Raw genomic sequence first — 21,640 nt, 5'->3', positions numbered from 1 at the left:
GCTGTCAAAGTGAGACAGGAGGAAGGAACTTGTGGCAGATCTGGAACTTCCAGGCAACAGCCAGGATGAAAATCCTTCTGGTTCTAAAGTTCCCTGAGTGACGCTACCCTTTGAATGATCCCATGAAAATCTCTATTGGCATTTAACAGCAAAGGTTGATACACAGCTGCAGAGCACAGACTTTGCCCAGAAATTGGAAATAAAGCATGTTTACTTCAGCTGGTTCATCACAATACAGATTTAATTATTTTTTTCAGAGGCAGGTAAATATATTTAAGGAGATGGAAGTAAAATGTAAAGCCTGTTCTTCATATTGATCCAAGTGTTATTTGTGAGTTTTCTCTTACTGCCTTAAACCACCTGGATTTTTATAAACAAACTGATGATGTTGTTAAATTGTCATTATTCAGGCTGAAATAAATGCATAATTCTGACTTTTATATGAAACTGGAAACATATTTCTTTGTGTTATAGTAAAACTTCCCCATGTCAGTCTGCAGCCACTACTATTAGTATTATCAAGTACATAATATTTCTGTTTCTTCCTGGCAAAGTGCTGAGCCCTGAGCCTCAGCACTTTGCCTTCCAGGCAACAAGATATCAACCCACCAAAGCCAGAATGCTTTGAAGAAACCAGGAACTGGAACAACTACTACTGTTCTTGGTCAAGGCTGAAAAGGCTAGCAGCAGAAGAAGAACAGAAGATGACAAAGGGTAGAAGTTTTCCATTTGCTATATCTGGGCAAATGACACCTATGAATTTTTGCTTACAATTTATGAACTGTTCAATGCTTACAAAGGTAGAATTCATATTCCCTGTCTATGAGTAGGTATCTCTAGATGTCCAAGAGGAAACCCCCTATTTCTAGACCTTCTTTACACATCTACATTAGAACGAGAGAGATAACTGTTTTCCCTTTTGGAAATGTCACATAGCATAACTAGTCATTGACTTGAAAACAACCAGATATCACACCAGTAGCAGAATGCTCTACATCTATCCCCACATGAGTCTGCTTAGCATCAAATCCAGTAAATGCCTCTCGGCCAATCCCAAAACAAATGGAGATCTTGCAGTCCAGGTAAGAGATTTACACTTGCCTGAACTAGCAAGCAGTGGCTGTTCTTGTAGGGTGACCTTTACTACATACCTCATAAAGGTCTATGATGATATTCCCTTCCAGTCCTCTACTGCTTTTCACATTTTCCAAGGCCAGGGTGAAGTAAACCCCTCGGGTGTCTGAGATATACAGGTTGTATGTGTCATTTTGGTTCCACTCTTGAACAGCTGCAAACACCTGATTCTCAACTGTGCTGATAATATGCATGTCCTGTTAAAAGAAGACAAAAGGCCTATTACTAGCATCTCTATATTTCTTTGCCCTTTGGGACATGTAGTAATTACCATGACTTATGAAAGAATGGAGATGGAGCATGAATTATAGGTATGTTAAACAATTTTCTGTTAGAGCGAGCCAATAAATTACCACCATTGTGACTTTTCTGCATTTCTATCTTTTAATGACCACCAGCTGGGCAAAGCATTTTTGCCTTCTTCATTTTTGGTAGCTTCAAGGAATTTCATCCAGCTTCATTTTTTATTTATAAATTTGAAAGCGAGTTTTATCACTCATGGAAGATTCACAGCCTTGAAGCCTGGAGTCTTCTCATAGTCACTAGCTCTGGTGTAGCACCAGGCTAAACGAGAGACAATTTCCATTCACATGCTGAACTAAGAGGCTGTGCTTCCGACAGGTAAATGACCCGTTTCAAGAAACAAGAAGTGAGTTCACGTATTTTTAAAGCTGAGGCATAAAGAATAGTTTGAGCTAATGCTGGTAGTGATTTTTAATAAGGCACTTTTCTATTAATAGTTTGTTCAATACAGGCTATCAAATAATCCACCCACCAACCTTTGCCGGAATCCTGTTGGTGACAAAGACATGAAGGTTGAGCAAGGGTTTTTTTCCATTTAATTTTAATATCAAAGAGATTTGACAGTGCATTTCCTCAGTATTTGCTTAAAGGAGGTTCATGACCTGGAAATGATTTCTAGGGTAGTGATGTGTATTGAAGCACTTCATCCTTGCCACCCTTGTTGAACAAACTTTGGATCAACTATAAGCAAAAGCACTGCAATTATGTCGGTCTTTATTTATCTCTTTTTACCCATTCAAAGTTTCCCCAAGATGCCAAGGAGCCTTCACTGATTTCTTGCACTATTTCTGCATCAAGAAACCTTACTTCTGGAAGTCTCCCAAAGGACAGAGAGACTCATTTGGGGTAAGAGTGTCTGGGAGAAAATCAGCTTAACATTCTTATCTTGCCTAGGAGGTAACCTACATGTAACTTTTCGTGTGAGTTATCTAGACAGAAAATAGGGGTAGAGTAGATAGGAGACTTAACATAGCCTATCAGTATGGAATGTGGAGTAAAAATGTTTGAGAGCCTATTTTTTTTCCCCACTAAGTGCAGCCTGTGGGAGATTTGCCATTTCCATCAATGAAAGGAGACTAAACCGGAATGTTTGGTTCCTGCACAACAGCTCTAATTCTTTGAAGATTAAGCACATACCCAACCTAGTCCAGCAGTGTGACAATAAAGCAAATCACCCAATGACTTCAATCTGTTTTAACCAGTTGCAGTGAAAATATTGCATTACTCTATTGCCAGCCTCACATATGTACAACTCCCGCAGAATTCATTAATGTACAGCTGACAGGATAGTTATTACTGTACAGCAAAAATGTTCTGTTAACTAAGGACAACATAAACAAGCCTTTATATGTCTAAAAGACTTTGCCAAGAAACTTTAAAGCAAAGTAGGTTTTTGTTTGTTTGTTTTTATGACAAAAGCAATCCTGATTTTATATTATGCACAAGTTCCAAACCAGGGCCACTAACAAAACATAGCAAGCCAGCAACCTACAACATCAGTCACTCAAGGAGGACAATCACAGGGCACCCATTCTCTCTATCCACTTGTCTCTATCATTTGAATGATGAGCAGCTTTCAGTGCTTCAGAAGGTGGGGGCATAAGTACTGCTTTTTTCCTGAAAAATGACAGCAGTGTTTCTCAAAAGTCTGTGCACTGACATTGTGAATCGCACACCACAGAAGGACAACAAACAAAACCAAAATTGTATCTGTGCTACTCAAGTGTCAATGCACTGTGAACTGTCATCAACCCAAATATGAAGAAGCTGAGGTGCAACACCAGGAATTCAAGACAGATTTCTAACAACTATTTAAAGTTTGCAGCTACAACTTAAGGCAAGCATCCCATATCTGCTAGACTGTAGATACGCCACAGGCAATCAGAAAGCTATATGCAGCCAACCATGCAAATCTGCCCAACAATTTTACAATTATCCCACAAAAATTCTCACTTGTGGAAAGAAGTAAATGGGAAGGCCATTACTGATGATTATCAGTCCCATACAACAGCAGCCTTAGTATCCATTCTGTGGCTACAAAGAGCAGTCTGATCTGCTCATCAGGCTACCCAGAAACCTGTATCCAGCCAAGGCACTGTAAAGGTTGGTCCCTTCTGTTCTGTACAATCCTAAACAATGACTGCGATAGGGAATTTTAGTTTAATACTTAAGCAGCATCATGCAGTGGTTCTGTTTGTCCAAAGCATCACCAAGGTACGACTTCTAGAGAGCCATCTTCACCTCCATGACTTGTTGAAAATATTCAGCCATAAGATGGGGACAGTGGAGCTGACATATCCTATGCTTCTCTCACTGTATGGAGACTGCAGGAGCGCTCAACATTGTAAGCATTCTCCAGAACCTCTGCTGTCATGGCAAGGCTTATCAGAGAAATCTTCAGTAGAGAACAGAACAAGACTAGGCAAAGGTTTTACACAGCAGATCCGTCAAGGACGTGAGGAACAATCTGCAGCCAGTAACACAGGCTCAGGCAAGGATCTCAGTGAAGTAGCATTTTTATTTGGTTGGTTCTATGTTTTCTGAGGTACTTGTTCATTCCCATTTGCTCTTTACAGAGGAAAAAGGAGCCTGGTCTTTCTAAAATGCTCACTGATCAAAAGCAGTAAGAGATAGAGATCCCAACCTCATATTTAAGAAAGATCATTCAGGTAGCACAACAAATGTAGCTCCCCACAGAGGAACTCCACTGAGGTGCTTTACCACTGGGCAGGCTGTATTATTCAAGATACTATATATCTGTGTTCATAAATGGTGCACTCACCTTAGGAAGAGAGTATTTGGGCAATTTAATCTGCGCAAAAGGCTCCCGTCTGTATGACACATAGTAATTTGCTCTTCCACCAGTTGTCACCTGTGGAAATATCAAAGAAAGTGAGTGATGGCCCTTTTGAGACATCCTGTGCTGACATTTTTAAGAGGGTTTGATAACTTTTTTTTTCCAGATATCTTTTCTGTGACCTGCACAGCTGTCCCTGAAAGCCTCTGTGTAACTCCATCAAAGAAATCCCAGACTTGGGAGGGCTGGAGCATTATTTACTTAAGCTGTGCTATTGTACTCTCCACTCTGTCTCTTATGCTTCAATTCCAGCTTGATTTTAACATTAGGTATCTCATAAAAAAAGGAAGAAGTGAGTACAAAGTGGAATAAAGAAGATCTGGTTTTCACCACACCATTCCAACACCACTACCTTGGACAAGTAATTTAAAGTCTCTGTGCTTCCGTTCCTCTTCCATAAGAAGGAGATAACCTCTTTTCTCTGCTGCTTCACAGCTTTGCTTGTTTACACCTCGGATCCACAATTGTCTGCCAACAACCTTTTGCAGTGACTAACATGAGAGGAGCACACTAGCATTATTTAATGCAAACAGTAAATACAATGAGCTCTCTCTTGGAAAGCTGGAGCTAAGCTCTTAGGTGCTCTTTGTCACTATTAAGCTAGTTTCCTTGAAATCATACCATCTCTGAATGAGGGTGTGGGGATAACTGCTACACATCCAAATCTGTGCTTTTATGGAGTGAATGAGCTGTAAAGACTGCATATAAATGCCACACATCGATTAGATCTACACCTGATAATTTGCAGTATATGGGATTTCAAACCTGTCACTAGTCTTAGTCTTGCTGTGGGTGTTCTTTCTGGCACCATTTCAGGCCTGGCTACAATGAGGCTTACAAAGTTGAATTTCCTATATTCTGCTGTTTTGGCAAGCTTGCAGGTTTGGAGATAGAACAATACATACAGCACTTCTCTATTATATGGATTTGTTGGCTTAAGTTTCCAGTAAAGCTAACAGAAAGGTCCTAGATTCTCTCCTAGATATACTCCCTTTTATCTGACAGCGATATTTCAGAACAAGCTTACAAGTAATATTGCTATAACATCAATTATATTCTCAGTAATGATATCACCTCTAGATGGTAGTATTCTTCCCTAGAGAAGCTGTCATTTGAAGGACATGACATTAGCGGTCATGAAATTTGATATCTGATCAACTCAAGATAAGGCTTTTCTATTGACAGTTTGAAGAACTGGAAAGAAAGGAAAGGTTAGAAATAGAACAGGCTTCTACACTAAGACTTTTCTTTCTGCTTATTTGACATTTTTACTTGTAATGATATTGCAGTAGTATTTAGTACTCACTAAATAAAATAAATAAAAAACAACCATTATGGCATACACCACATAAGAAGGCAGAAAGCCAGCCCAAACCACAGTGAGCTGAAACTGTATAGACAACGTATAGCTAAAGTTGGAAACAGACACAAAAACCAAGAGCAATTTGCTTACAGTCTCAAAACAAGCCAGTGGCAGAGACAGAGAAAAAAGACTCACTTGACTCACTCAAGGCAAGGCTCACTGTGTACTGGCCCAGTAGCATTTCTGGGCCCTGCTCTTCAGGTGCAAGGATGGTGAAAGGGCTGTCAGTGTTATTCCAGAAGGATATCTTTCCCATCTAATACTACCACTATCAAAATCAAGTTTTTGACAGTAGAGAACAGACTATGCAGTTGATACACCATCAGACCAACTCAAAAACAAAAAATCATTTTTTCAGTAATTGTATCGATCAATTGTAAAAACAATGCCCAAAGTATCCCTCACTTCTAGGTCATGCTATGTGAACAACGCAGGGAATATTTAAATATTCCTTATTCTCTTGGTGGTATTTCTGACCTCCATTGGAAGAGCCAATTTCTCAATTGGTGTAACGCTGCCTCATACACTCATTTTACACCATTCATGATTTCAACGTCAGCTCATTATTTGTAGCAGAATACAGATTTAATTACTGTGTCCGGTGACTACTTGGCTAGGTCCCTTGGCACCTCTTCTGATGGACTGAGACATGGGCATTTACTTTTCTTTAAAATAATAAGAAAATTTACATACTTCATAGGGATGCTGTGATGATTAATTAACATAGGAAATAGTCCACAATCTTCAAGCTACTCATATGAAAATATGGCAGAAGGAATATCAACAGGTGACCAATTCCCCCCATGCCAAGTTCTATTCTAAGTCTGTCACACACAAAAGATTTTACATAGTTAAAAAAAATTATGCCACTGCAAAACTTAACTGTTTTTTTCTTCTTCTTATGACAGAAAGGTGAAATTATAACATGATTCAAGTTCACTGTGCATTAGATGAATCCCCTTTCAGTCCTCTACCTGGCACTAGATCACCTTGACAAAGTTTTAGAAGCAAAAGTCTTTGTGTCCTGTGGTCTTTCTGAGCCAGTTAGTTTGAAGCCACCCACAAATTCTGTTGGCAAGAGTTGTGTGAAGCTTATCTCAGCCAGGACCTCATCTTGCATGATTTACACATCCGTGGTTATAACTGTTCTAAAAATAATGATCAAGCCTTCTATAAAGTTTTGGCAAGCACTGTGGTACAGAATGAATTTTGGAAGGCCCAACTTAATTTATTTTGATGAACTTTTCTTTTTCCTATGAGCAAACTCTCCAACATTGTAAATCCCAGAGATTATGATACTGTTTTCCCTGCTAATGCCTCCTTTTAGTTCACATTTGATGACTGTCACCCAATTATTTGCTGTGAGCTCATCTGTCATGTTCAGTACAGAATTAGCTGGGTTTGTCTTTTTTCCTCCTCTTTTACTAATGACTGGCTTGTTAATCTGTTTTTCTGGATTTCTATTTTATGTGTTTAACTGGGCTTCTGGCCCATGGAAATGATTCATTTGGACGAATGTGTTTGCCATTAAACACATTTGTCTTTCCTAACCTATGTTTTCTTCCTTCCTCCACTCATGATCCACTACTCTTCTTTAATACTTGCATTATTATTATTTTTTTTAACAAGATGAAAATCTGGTCTCACATCAATCAACACGTAAAGAAATATGAGAAGTTTCCCTTTAAAAGCCCTGAGAGTTTCAATATGCTAGTTCATCACCCATGCTGACCTACAAAAGGACAGATTACATCAAACATGGAAGACAACAGAAGTATTTTCATAAGGCTGTGGAAATTGTAAAGAATATATCACAGAATCCATTCATCTCCATAATTTCTGAGACATGCCTAGAAACACATGATTCTTTATGAGCAGATTTGGGTTTTGTTTAACCAGAAAAAAAATAAAATTAAAAAAAAATCTATCATCCAAATGAGATCAAAAGGCAAGCAGGAGGAGTTATAAGGAGTTATGATGTCCCAGAACGTAAAGACACCCATAATGATGGCAGACACTGCAGATCACAGTGTATCAGGCTTCAATCTCATCTTCCTGGCTAACTGATGCTGGCATCCATAATTCCTGATGTAAATCGTGTATTGCTGTAACCAACACAGAACTACTAAATCTCCAAAATGACTCTGGGCTAAGCAAGACTTCAGCTGCCTCCTGCTGCTCAAAGACCCCACAGAAAGGCTAAAGGTACTCGTGCTGATGCAGCCTCTCATCAGCATTGGTGGAAACACAACGACAGCGTGCAGCTAGCACGTGATTTCTAAGCTAATGGCTGAAGGAGAACAGAGGAATTTCCTACATTGATTCTCAGCCTGGGTGGTTTACAAGGATAACAACCACTTGCCTTGCACAGTTACTGGAACAGGACATCTACTTTTCGCATTGTTGATAACGTTCAAAGGAAAAGAGAATTGGTAATAGCACAGCTCAACCCACAATCATTAGACATGTTTAGACTTTGTAATTCCTGTAATTTACCTCCCACTTCAAGCATTGTAAATGGCAACTCAGTCAGTTTACAGAACCAAATTTAAAATTTCCTTATTGACAGTATGTCTTTGGATGCTATTTCCAATAAACTCCCTACTTTTTGAAGAGATAGGCTTCCTTTGCTTGTCAAGTTCCCTCCTTCCCAGTAACATGAAATGAGTTGGTAGGAGTGAAAACTTGAGAAACACTACATCAGCAATGTAATGACACCCTTGATTTGTGTTTTACACCTCCACAGAGTGCCATGGCATCCTTCCTCACTGTTTTAACCTTAGTTACCCTTTCTCCTTCTTGAGGGCATAGCATCCCCTAAATTGATTTGTGGATTTAAGCATGGAGCAATTATGACATTAGGCAGACAAGCTTGCTCCTTAGTAAGTGAATTTGCTGTTTTTCAGAGCCAGCTGCTGTCTGAGCCTTGTACAAGTTTTGCCAGCACGAGGAGTGAAAAGCCATGTCTCCTCTCCCAGGCTTAAGCCTGTTAGTCACAAGAGATTCAGGAGATACAGTGAGCTGGTCAGAGGAAGAATCCACGTGCATTAGCCTAATGTAATGTTCTTCTTTCTTGATTTCTCAGCATGGCCAGGACAATCACCTTTCAGATATTTCCGTGTACTGAGGTTCTCCAACGCCCTAACATAAACCACACCATCTAGGCTGAATTATCTCCCTGTGGCTTTTGTTAAAGTCACCCCTTTTGCACATTCATTAAGGCAATACACAATGACAATGACCTGAACATGAGGAGATAGGACTCTATGCTGCAGAGACATGCATTAGTGCTTCCATGGGCTAAGCACCCTCAAGCTGCCTGCTAAATTCAGTAGGCTTTGAAAGCATGCCACATTTTAGAGTGTCAGACCCATCAGTGAAAATTTGCTAAGACAAAGCTGCATTTATTTTACTGTCCCTGTTCACTTCTGTCAGAGCTATGATGGCAAAGCAATAGGATGGAGTAATCTTGAGAGAAAATACTAGATTTGTTTTAAAAGCATCTCCTGCAGAAAATGTGCACAGTTACTCCAAAATATAAGCCATGTTAGAGCTGCAAATGCACACTACCCATACAGAAACCAACTTAAGAGAGGTGGATAATTATACACATTAAATCTCATGAGGGATTTCAGAGGAAACATATGAGTCTGCCAAAGTAATCCTTTACATCTCCAGCTGCAGACACTGTTGATAAATCATACAAGATGTGGCAAGGGGAGAAAATGATAAATAATAATAATAATAATAATAATAATAATAATAATAATGATAAAAAGTACAGCACAAAAAGCCCCAGAAACAAGATAAATGCAAATAAATAAATAAAAGAAAAATGATAATCAATTTTTATCAACAGATGTTTAGCTTCATGTTCCTACTCTGATAACATTTGGCACAGCAAAGATGAAATACTGCTAAAAATGGACAAAAAACACCCAGCAGTGAATAGGAAAGTAGCCAACTACTTACTGCCTGTCTTGCTTTAAGAAGACTTTTAACTAGCACCTGGGTTGCATTTTCTTTCATCTGTATGGATTAATTTCCCCCTCTGGAGAGCTGTCCAGCATTCTGAACAGGGGCAAGAGCCATTTTAAATAGGGGCAAGAGAAGATCAGCTGTAGCAGGCATTATTCACCAGTAAAACAGGTGTAATCTTGTTCATCATTTAAACGTCTTCATCCTATTAGTTTCATAATAAGCTTTTAATGATTTCTTCAATAAAAGACTCAAAGACCAAACCCTACAAGTTGGAGAGTGCTCCATTGTCCCGCCAAGCCGTTCTCTCTACCATCGATTGCAAAGATAAAAATCAATTGGAGCTAAGCAGGGTGAAGTTAAAAATAAATTGCACAGATTGATTTCTGTTAAGACCTTTGGCTCCTAGTTAAAAAATGGAGGAAAGAAATATATATTTGAACATAGCGTATTTAGCTTCTACAGAAATCACGAGAAGGCTCTAGACCGGGAAATCAAAGTTTAATTTCTTCCCTATCTCATTTCACTGGGAGGTTTCACATTAAAATAAATAAATAAATAAATTCAATTTCTTTATTCTTGGGGAAGTTTTCTACTTAAGTTATTAAACTGACAGCTTCAGAGCTGAAGTTCAGTATCCATACAAACTGGTATAACCTCAACTGTGGTTTCTGGTTGATGTCTACTCACCTGACAGCTGTATTTGATTCAGCAAAGCACACTTATTTAGCACAGCCTTAAATACTTGATAAACTTGAAATACACACTCATGTCCTACTAAACCTTGGCACTTCTAAGTTTGACTAAATAACCACACTTACAAGCAATAATATAGTAATAAACTATTTCTCTGAGCTAAGCTCAAACATAGATATATATAGCTTATAGATTAATTAGGAACTTCTTTTTCTCCATAAACCTTCAAAGAGAAATGAAATGTGCTCCCACCCCAGTTCTAAAGCTATAAATAATGAATATTTTTCTTTTTTTTTCTGGAGCCTGAAAAAAAATACATTCTCATAAAGATATCAACTTCAATACAAATAGAATTTGATTCAGATTTAAAAATAAAAATAAAAATAAGAAGAAGCATTTTTTACAAAAGCCATTTTTCATCATATCACTTCAACTAAGATTTTTGGACATACATTGATGAGACTCCAAGCATACAGAAAAGGTAATATTATTGATAGGTGCCCTAAGAAGCTGTCAGTAATTATGGGCAAATGTTGATATCAGTGTGTTTAAGGGGAATTTCTGAAGCAAAAGACTGAATTGATTCAACAGCTTTTGGCAGAAGTATTTGGTCCCATGAGCCACAGGAATTGTTTAGATGTATATTGTGAGAGTTACATTTAGCTGCTCTATACAAGAACATCTAGGAAAATTCTGGATTTGCTTGTTCTCGCTCATCCTAGCGAGCAGGCTAGGATACTGCCCTGCCGTACACTTCTCTGAAGTGAGCAAAACTCTAAGTGTAAAATTACTTCAGATGATGAAGAGCATTTTGACAAACTTTTCCCTTTCCACATGGAATTCCTGCTGTCTAGAATAACTGCAGCTGCTCCCACGCTGCTGGATGTGCAAGCTGTGAGTGATCACCATCCTCTGCTTCTTAGCATCCACACTGCCAATCCCATCTCATTCAGGAGGACTATTAACAACAGCCAAGACCCTCTCTTCCCTGCTCACCTCACACTTCTGCCTTCATTAGGTCATCCTCAGAGGAAAGGCAACCACCAGAGCAGCTTAGCTTTTTGAGAATGGGACCTTCACATATCCCGTGACAACCTACACTGGAGGAATCAGGAGGCAAGAGAGAGCAGTGCAGCTCCTGAGGTTCCCAGGATGCTGAGCTACAAATGAAATGACATAGAAAGCTGCCAAGAAATCTTCCCAACAGGGGAAATAGCAGAAGGAGCCAGGGAAGGGACAACAGCAGTGATTAATACGTTGATGCCTTGGTACCTGAGAACCAGGAAAACAAGACCCTCTTAAGAATTTCAGCCCACACTTAAACACCTTGATAAATCATGTTACATTTTGTAATATGAGTGGAAAAGGGAAGAGGCCCCCATGTTCTCCCTCTTGAAAAGCCTTGGGAAGTGAAACTTAACACCTCTCAGCATACCTCTCTGGATAATGGTGCAAGCAACTTCCCACTTAAAGTGCAAACAGAGCAGAACCTGAAGTGAACAGAGCCCTTTTCAACCAGGGCTTGCAGGTGTCGTTTCTTGTCCCTACAAAGTGACACCACAAGCCTTTAGCCCTAAAGGCAGACCTAAGAGCATCCATCTCAAAAGGCATTTGTTTGGCCTTCTAGAGAAAACAGTCATCACCCCCAAACTCAAACCAGGCATCAGCTTCTTCTAAAACTTGGAAGAGCCCACCGTGCCCAGGAGCTCTGCCAGTGCCATGGAAATTGCTGAAAGTCTGAGCTACATTTCAGATCGACTTCAGCTGCAGATGGTACGGATTCCCTGTACCATCTCAGAGAAAAATAAAGACATAAAAAACAATCATGATAGGTATTGATTGCCCATCCACACATCTCTGTACAGCCAGTTCAAATCAAATGGTTCAAAGTTACCCTGAGGGTCTCTAAGCTTTGACAGAGACAGAAATTTCAGGGAGGAATAGGGACAGTGTTAACTGGATGTTGAGCTAGACTGGTATGACCTCTGGGAGGAAAGCCACACACTGAAGAGTTTACACAAGGAAAACACAACAAGATTAATAGGGAGGAGAAATATTTTATGAGACTTACTTCTATAGTTTGGGGGAGGGAAGGTATTTTTCACATAACAAATCCTTCCTCAAGTCCGTTAGGATCTCGTGAGTATGCCCAAAAGCTTATCCGTGCCTCTTCTTACTCTATAAGTTCTGATCCCATAAAAAAATACTACCTCTCCCTGTAAACTTTGTCACTCACATCCTTAGCACACTAGCACTATAACAGCAGTACAGCCAGCAATCTTTATACCACACAACCTGGAAAGATTAATTGTTGTTACTGTCCCTCGCCAGACATGTGGGAAAATCCAGTCCTTACCTGGGACTGCACCACTGAGCTGGGAACGCCCTTAGTCCCCGCTGGTTGTCAGATTTGTCCAGCACAGGACTCCAGGCACCCAACAGAACCACTGAGTTATTGCACCTGAGATAACCTCCACATTACCATTACATAATTGGGAATGGCTTTAACTTTGCAATAATTAGCTCCCTCTGCCAGCTGCAGGACTGCCCACTTGAACGTTGCTTTCTGCAAAAAATGGGGTTTTACAGCAAAGCTGATTCCCAATGCCATTTTTTTAATATCCCCATTAGTTCTTAGACCACCACAAATAAGCAACACTGTACTGAGAATTTTTCAGCCCAGACTTTTTCACTCTTTGCAATAAGCAATGACATTTGCTCATGCTTTCTTGCATTTTCGGTGGAACTTTTTCATCTGTTGGCAAGGAAACTTACATAGATCATTCCTGCTCTTTCACAGCTACTTTAAAGAACTAAGTAGCATTGATATTATTTGCTTGCTTAGAGAAAAATAAGAAGTTTCTGCTCCAAACAATACTTCTCACTCAAAACAATTTTCTGCAAAATAATCCCCACGTTCATTAAAGTGTTGCATTTTAGTCTCTTTTCAGCAACCTGAACAATTCTATTACTCATACTGATACTTGACTTGCTTGAAAAATCTTTTCCCCTGAATAACACTGATTTATTTTTACCATAGAAATTCTCCAAAATATCAATAGCCTAGATACATATACAAAACAAAAGATAGTTCCTAACCCATGAGTCTTATAATGTAAGCTCTTTGTCAGGATATCAAATCTTATATACAATTTCAGGTTACCTCTGCACCTGACTTTAGAAAGTGATACGAATTCAGTAGAAAGTATTTAAAGGCACTTATAGGGACAGGTGTGGTACTGCTTTAAATTACTGGCTTCACTAGTACACAGCTCTGTAATTGAACATAACTGACATTCACCTTAATGGCAAAGTTGCAGCTAATATTTCATACACCTTCATAAGATTAGCTTTTTGTGTACAGTAAATAAATTCATGCTTAATATCATATTACAAGGTTTTCTCACAAATAAGTGAGAAAAACTACTTTGCAAGCTATGCAAATTTTAACTATGAAGGAAGGAGCTGATATTGGCTTCTGGCTACAAGAGAACAATCTTGTGAACTGAATGAAATCTTATACACAAAACAGAGGGCATGATTTTCTCTTTATGTATCAATTTATACAGACTTACCCAATCTTCCAGCTGTGCTAGGTATCCTTCAACAACTAGTGGTCAATCAAATAGAAAGTCAATCAATAAGTTCAGAATGATCACCTACTGTTCTATTCATAAGAATGATTAATGTTATCTCTTAGTAGCTACTTCTTCCCTCTTCATTACCTTTTATATTTTTCATTTTGTGCTGTTATTTATCTCCTTTGCCTAGTCCCAATCTTTTCAACCTCTCTTCATAGGCAAGTTTCTTTCAAGCATAGGATCATTCTTATTTTTCTTTTTTTCCGCTGTAATTCTGCAAGATCCTTTCAGAAGTGATGCACAACAACACTCCACATAAGGAAGTGTTGATTTATAATGGCACTATAACATTTTCCATATTTTCCCTTCTCCTGAGCATTATGCACCATAACATCAAATCTGCTTTGAGAGCACAGTTATACAGGTTAATTCTTCCCAGGAATCTGACACTACAGACCTGTTTATCAATTTGATTAGAATGGATATACACTGGTGAATAGCTGCATACAAATAATGCGAGATGTTGATATCAATAGCTGGGATTCACCTTCCCTTATTATAGCTGTTGGAAAGTTACAGGTCTTCTCTAAGCTATAATTAGGTGCCTTCTAATGTTAAAGACAAAAGAATATACAGAGAGAGACCTTTCTCATCCTGCAATGGGTGTGTAGGATAAAACGAATTGCCCTTGAAGGTTCTGATCTGTCCACTCTAGAGAAACACAGACTACTGGCTTAGACTAAAATCCTAATGCTTTCATGATGAACATTAAAAGAAATGAGTTACCCTCTTTACTCCAAAACACTACTTCTGATTTGTTCCAGCACAGACAGATGGGAGCTCATGCACCTATCTTTTATGCAGCTATTAAGCCTCACCAGGTTCTTAACATTTAATTTGATATTTATTTATTCATCTCTAATATTTGAAATTCAGAAGAGCTGGCTCCCATATTTCTGCCCAAGATTATCCAGACAGAATGATATGCATGAGATATTGCACACGGTGAATCCAACACATCCCATAATAGGCAGCTACATCACATGACTTCGGAGATTAATACATCCAGGACATATCAGTACTCCTACATATGTACCAAGCAAACACTCTGCAAAGCCCATCGACCATATGCTGGACACGGTGGATTTAACACACCTTCAGCTCAGAAAGGGGTGTGCTGTGAATCTGAAGTGTCTGTTTCTTGCTTGAGAACTACATGGGCTTGGTCTGTGCCCTGTTTCCGGGCATTTTTTGCATTCCCACAAGAGGGATGCAAAAAAGAGGGAAAAGCAATAGGCAACCTGTGAAAGGGAGAGTCTCCTGCCTGCCCAAACCAGTAGAAATGTTTAGTTTGTGCATTTAAAATTTTTGAGAAGTGGGGATATATAATTTTCACTCTGAATACCCATAACATTGAAACAAAACAATACCGAGGGCATCCAAATCACTCGAAGTATTACAAATATATGCACACATTTGTATACAAACTGTTTTTTTTATTATTTTTTTTTTTTAACTTGAAGCAATTGTTTCCAGTCATTGCTAATTTAAGTCAGAGGAGTACACACACCAGGCAGATGTCATCACTGCAAGCTCAAGCTTCTACACAGAGCATTCTTCTTTTAACACAAGTGAGAGCCGTGCAATGAGGAATGTCTGCGAGACCTCAAGCTAACCATAAAGAATTGGATGCTCCACAATGCCCTCAGCCAGATATAAACCTCCAGATTAACAAAGTATTTCAAAAATACTCCTTGGTGAGTAACAGCATTTATTGATTGGAAAGCCTTTGCCTCTAGTAAAATCATGACTAAGCTGCAACAGCTACACTCTCACTGTATTCTAGCAGCAGGTCTCTCCCCAACACCAGAAGAAGTAGTGGAAGGCTGGGTGTCATGGGAGGATCAAGGGGGGGCTGTGGCTTCCATAACAATCAATCTTCTCCAGAGCAGCTCTCTCCCCTGCTCACACAAGAAGGAGACTGCCTACGCTACTCATGTGCATGCATTTTCCATATTGCAGTCTTCCTGGGTCATATGGATTTAGTCTTTCACCTTATCCCAGCACATATTATCAGCCTTCCCACCAAAACTTCCATTTTAAAGAATAATTTCACAATAAATGGTGCAGAACTTATGATTTGTATGTATTAAAATAAATATATAAATAAGATAGGAGCTTTCCTTAACCCTATCTTAGTCAAAAAAGGAAGTGTGTGTCTTTCCTTTGCCACCTGGATTAAAGTTTCTTCTCATCTAATTTCCACACCTCATCATCATGTCTAATCTCTGTCTCCTGAGTTCTCTACATCCTGGAATTACCACAGCCTAGACTATGGTCTTCACTCTAATGGCACATCTTTGGGAATTTCTCTTAGACACCGTATGATTCTTCTCACAACTCCATAGGTATGAAATAGGGAGAGATGGCCTCATACCATTCCGCCCATGTTTTCTCAGAAAATCTCAAAAACTTTAAGTTTCTTGTTTAAATTCTGCCACTTCCTCCTCACCTACAAAACCCTCATCAACTAGCTGGATAATTTACAGCCATCTTCTGCCTTGAAGGTGTCCTGTAACATCTTTTTTCCAATCCCTCTGCTATTTTACCTCCCACTACAAATCTTTGTTCAATCCATTAACATTACTTGACTGTCAAATTAGCATAAACCTTCCATTTGTTAAAATGATCACTCACACCTTTCCTTTGCTCTTCTCTGTTCTTTTCAGTTCACAGTAGCTTCTTTGCAATTTTCAAGTAGACACAACAATAGCAAGATAGAGTTTCTGCGAAACACGTGGACCCTCACGATTATCGATGAGCAAACTTTTAAAATATACCAGATTAACATGAGACAAGTGAGGAACAGAGATCAATTATGTTGTTTCAGACTGCATTGCCAATCTAAAGTAGGTGGATATAGACTCCCTGCTCTTACAGTTTGCAGTCCCACACATTTGTCCTAAGAATATGCCTTCTCTCTCCCACAGAACAAATACCTTGTGCAGGCAGAATTCTTGTCACGTTCTCATCGAGTCAACATACCTGGATGAAGATATATTCATCCTGAACAACAAGGGAGCTGATGTCAATGGAGCGTGAAAATGGCCCAGTCCTTTTGGTCTCTGAGCACTCCTGGATCCGACAGGTCAAATAGTGGGTGTCTGTAATGGGAGAATATGTACACATGAGAAATACCCATGTAGAAACCTTGTCTGAAAATGTCATCAGCAGCTCAGAAGAAGGTCTCCTGAAGGGAAGTCTTAATCTCATCTCCAACTAACTGGACATTATTGCATGATCCACCTCTGACCTTTAAAACTGTAACTGCTCACTGGAGTCGGGAATTCATCACACTTCCATACCCACTGTTCCCTTTCCCATCGTGCAGATATCCCTCTGACAAGTGGAGGGTACAGGTCATAAATGCATCAGAAAACCGATGATGATACCATACAGAGAAGAAAAGATTTCAAAAGCCACCTACGTGGAATTTATCCATTCCACTGTCCTACTGAGTATTATATTTCCATTCTCCCCCTAAAATACCCTAGCCTGACAACTGTTTTTTATTGTGGGAGTAGCATGCAAGGAAAAAAAGAAGTTCAAACCAGCACTACTAAATTTAATTTATTCTGCCGTGAAAATTATAAGTTTATCACCAAATTAACAGTTATTATAGCCATATATAAGCTAGGTAGGAAAACACCATGGACATGAAATAGCATGATTAGCTGAAGAGTCCTAAAAGTAGCTACATACAATAGATGTAAAATACTTCTGTCTGGAGGGAGGACAGGAAGACCCTCACAGTAATGGCATGCCCTGCTAGTCCTTGGCATTACCTGAGAGAAGGAACAGGACTGGGAGAACAATGTGAAGAAGACATAAGGCAGTCAAGATGCTTCAATAGAGGGGCCTGGATGAGAAAGCAGATATATAGCCAGATGCTCAGAGTGGCAAGAAGAGACGGGCTCACCTCCAACAAGCTGGCAGAGGTTACAGGGGATTAAGCGTCATTTCACTCAGGCTAAGAAAGGATCTCATGAAACAGAACAATCATGGCATTGTGTCTCTGGATGTATGTAATCTAAATATGCCATCTCTGCCTTTCAACTGCTCTTCTGAAAACTGCAAATTAGGAAGAAAATGAAAATACAACTAAAATGATGGCTTCAGTGATAAAAGGGTCATATCTTTTACACTGCAGCACTTTTAAAGGCTTCTTAGCTTCAAGCACTTGTTGACTTTTCTACAAAGGGTGAGAACATACCATTCAGGATGAAAACAGTGAGTTCGTAATGACTGAGGTGAGCTTATTGCAGTGGTTTTAGTTCCCATGACTGCACCTATTAACAAGAACCTTGCTGAACTAACCCAAAAGGATAAAAGAAGTTCCAATGGGCTGCAATTAGCCCAGCAAAACTTCTTATAGGATTGTCCATCCCTTAACCTTTGCAATTGTTTTTCATCTGTGTCTTTAGAAACAGCAAAACGTGTTTAACTGCAAAGCAGTGGGGGCACAACTGAGATCCTCTGACACTCAACTAACTGCCTTCTTGTATTTAGAGACAGATTTGCCCATTCACCTTCCATTGCCTAGTCCCACCGACAGACCCAAAGAATGCAAAAAGAACACAAAGCAGGTCAAATGAACTTTAAAAAAAAAATCAACCAAATTTTAATCTGATAAATGTCCATGCCCAACTGCATCACTAAAAGCCTGTGTTTAAAGGCTGCAGACCTGGTACAGGCACTGGGAATTCCAGGTCAATAAGAGCTACGTGGCTGATTCAGAGCAGTTGCATACATCTGGCCCTGCACTGAAAGCATAGCCCGGTGATGGTGATAAAGCAGCAGTAACAGTTGTCAGTGCCAGCTCAGAGTTTCTAGATGTAATTAATGCATATGGTGTATGGTGGAACATGCCTAACGTAGAGACAGTGCCAAATAATTGGACTAGCAGACTGGCTGTGCTTTCTCCCAGCATAAAATACCAGCAGCAGTACAGAGGCCAGATCCTTTGCTGGGATAAATAAAGGCTTATCATCAACTGACATACACAGACTTCACCCAAAATTGCTGTTTAGGTCCTGAATGTGGAATCTAAGGCATCTTTACAGTGGGTGGAAGAAAATCCTGAGAAAACAAGAGGGTCTAACATATTGCCATTCAACCAAAAGAGCTCAGCAGCCTTGACCTGTTCTTCGAGGTAGCACTAAAATTAGGCAGAACCAGGAGAAGAGGTCAGGAGCTATATTTTTAGCAGCTCGTTCCCACCACTATGTTCTCCCACACAGTCGCCAGGATATTCTTATCTTTCCAAAAAGGGGATAATTTGCTGCTGCTGAGTGACAGAATGGGAGGAGGAATAAAAACCTGTCACAAATAAATGCAAATAAACCACAAGTGTTGACATGACAACTAGCTTCCTGCCTGCTGAGAAATGTGTCATTTCGAGTGTGTTACACCAGCAATCAAATATACTCAAAGAATGGCACCCCATTAATATTCACAGGAAGTTGGTGGTGGAGAAGGGGGGTAGTACCCTATCCACTTTCCATTTAGTAACTTGTTTATTTGTTTTCATCTATTTTACAACACAAAACCTGCAGAAGAAAACATAGGCACACAAAAAAATGATCTTCAGACCTGTCTTTGTATATAAAACTAAGTTTAATTTTGAGTTTCTTCCTGATGTCCCACATAAAATGAAAAATAATTCCCATTAAAACACATCCCTTTAAAACACACACACACAAAAACCCCTCTTTAAAACACAAAATCCCCTTTAAAAGTCAGGTAAAAATATGACAGGGTATAATGAACAGTAACATCTAAGCAAGAAAAAATAACATCTAAGCAAGAAAAAATGCCATGCAGCTTAACAAACCTTGATGTGGATATTTTGCAAGGCCAGAGGCTCAGACTAGAGAAAAACCCAAACCAACAGTTTAAATTATAATATTCCAAAACTCTGAAACTCTGAGGATTTTTTTTTAATTTTTTTTTTTTTTTTTTTTTTTGCAAAGGCCAAAATTTCAAGGCCAGAAAGGCTGGTTTTCTTCAGCTGAATGGAAGCTGGAGATCAAAAGTCCAAAGTAATAATCCCAGAAGACCCTAAACAACTATCTTATAAAATAATCAGCATCTCCTTTTTAATATTTAAATTCCCAGAACATCTCACATTTTTCTGTAAGTCAAATGGTGAACTGCCCCTGTGTTATCTGCCCAGCACTCAGCTCATATGTGAGTATGACTGAAAGCCAGAAACCATCCCAAGTTCCTGTCCAAGGATGGATCCCCAGAAAGGGGATCCACCCAAGCTGTGCAGCCCTATGAAGCCTTGCTTACCTTTCACTGGGAGATGCATGCCTTAAGAGAAGTTGGCTTCAATCTGGGGAGTATTTCCTGTTTATATAACGTCTCAGACAAAAGCAGAATTAGCCTTTTTCTTTCTTTTTGTTTGTTTTTATTTTCACTGCAAAAATAGTTGAGAAGTGCCCCCTATTTCCTAGCTGGCCTCAAAAACTTCTTGTGCTTGTAACCTAACAGCCAGCTATTTTCTCAGCCCACCCATGAATGAGGCAATATGGACATCAAGCAGCCTGAAGGCTTTGCTGCAGCTCCAATCCCAACATCCATGCCTCCCCACAAACCCTTCCAACAAACTTATTTCACTTAGGATTACAGAGTGACTTTCCCAGAGGCATATGCATTTTCCAGCTGAGGAGCTCAAAACACCTCCCCATTGTTAATTAACATGGTCACCCATAATGAGAATTTGGTGCATGTTATTATTGCCCAGGACTTAGTTACTATTACCTTGTTTTATCTTTCAAGTTTTGTTTTTATTTTTAATTTACTCTTTTCTCTGTAATTAAAATGTTGTTTATTGTATCATACCTGTGAGCGAGGAGATTATCTCACCAAACATCATGAAGTTTAATATATCTTTCCTAGGAGCACTTGTGGGTGCATGTGTCCATGTATTTGTATTAGCTCCCTTGCATTCAGCCCCATCCTTCCTGCTATTACACCCAGGCAGAAGGTACAGTGCCCAAGGCTCCTACATGTTTTTATAATTTAGAAATGCAAGCCTAGATTATTATTCAGCTACAATAGCTCTGCCAAGATGTTGGAAAAAAAAAAAAAAAAAGTGAAAATTTTGATCTGCCGTAAAAGACAGGAACAGCTTGAGATCAGCTAGGCGCTGGAATTCATAGCATATTGCAAATAATCAGAGAGACGATGTACTGGGGCAGATTATTTTTGAGAACCATTCCTAATGACCAGACAGACAAGACCCAGGGAGCAAGACGTCTCAAAGGACATATGACAGAAGAGTGAACAGGACTTCCACCCCCCAGCTCCCTGAGTTTATTGATAGCCCTGACTCATTTATGGATGAACAATACTCTAGCATGTCCCACCACCTGTTTGTTCCCAGCCATGGAATGTATTTATGTATTTTAGGCTCCAGTGTCTGAATCAGTATTAGATCAGTTCTTGAATCCCATGAGTAATTACTGTTAAAGAAGGAAAAGAGGAAAAAATAAAATTAAAAAAAAACATCGTCAAGTTTGGGATTCTGATCCCAAATTCCACACACCAAAGACAAATGCCCCTCTAGAAGACTTGTGTATTTTTAAAATGGTCAGGGACATTGAAGCCAGGGATTCTAGTTCTTGACTGGAGCCAAGCAATGGGAATACTCAAATCTCTGTC

General features: G+C 39.3%; 1 protein-coding gene across 5 annotated transcripts in view; it reads right to left on the bottom strand.

The window, feature by feature from the left end:
* The window catches only part of SORCS3 (sortilin related VPS10 domain containing receptor 3), a 279,409-nt gene that overhangs the window by 66,448 nt on the left and 191,321 nt on the right, over positions 1-21,640 (bottom strand). For all 5 annotated transcript variants that reach the window (XM_084526293.1, XM_084526297.1, XM_084526295.1 and 2 more), the window contains exons 7-9: positions 16,958-17,076; positions 4,220-4,309; positions 1,152-1,331 (exon numbers count right to left, since the gene is read on the bottom strand). In XM_084526293.1, the coding sequence (XP_084382419.1) occupies positions 1,152-1,331; positions 4,220-4,309; positions 16,958-17,076 (389 nt within the window). The remainder of the gene's footprint in view (positions 1-1,151; positions 1,332-4,219; positions 4,310-16,957; positions 17,077-21,640) is intronic.

The sequence above is a fragment of the Aythya ferina genome, assembly GCF_964211825.1.
Source record: "Aythya ferina genome assembly, chromosome: 7".
In the NCBI taxonomy this organism is placed as follows: Eukaryota; Metazoa; Chordata; class Aves; order Anseriformes; family Anatidae; genus Aythya; species Aythya ferina.
This window is presented reverse-complemented; position numbering and strand designations above follow the sequence as displayed.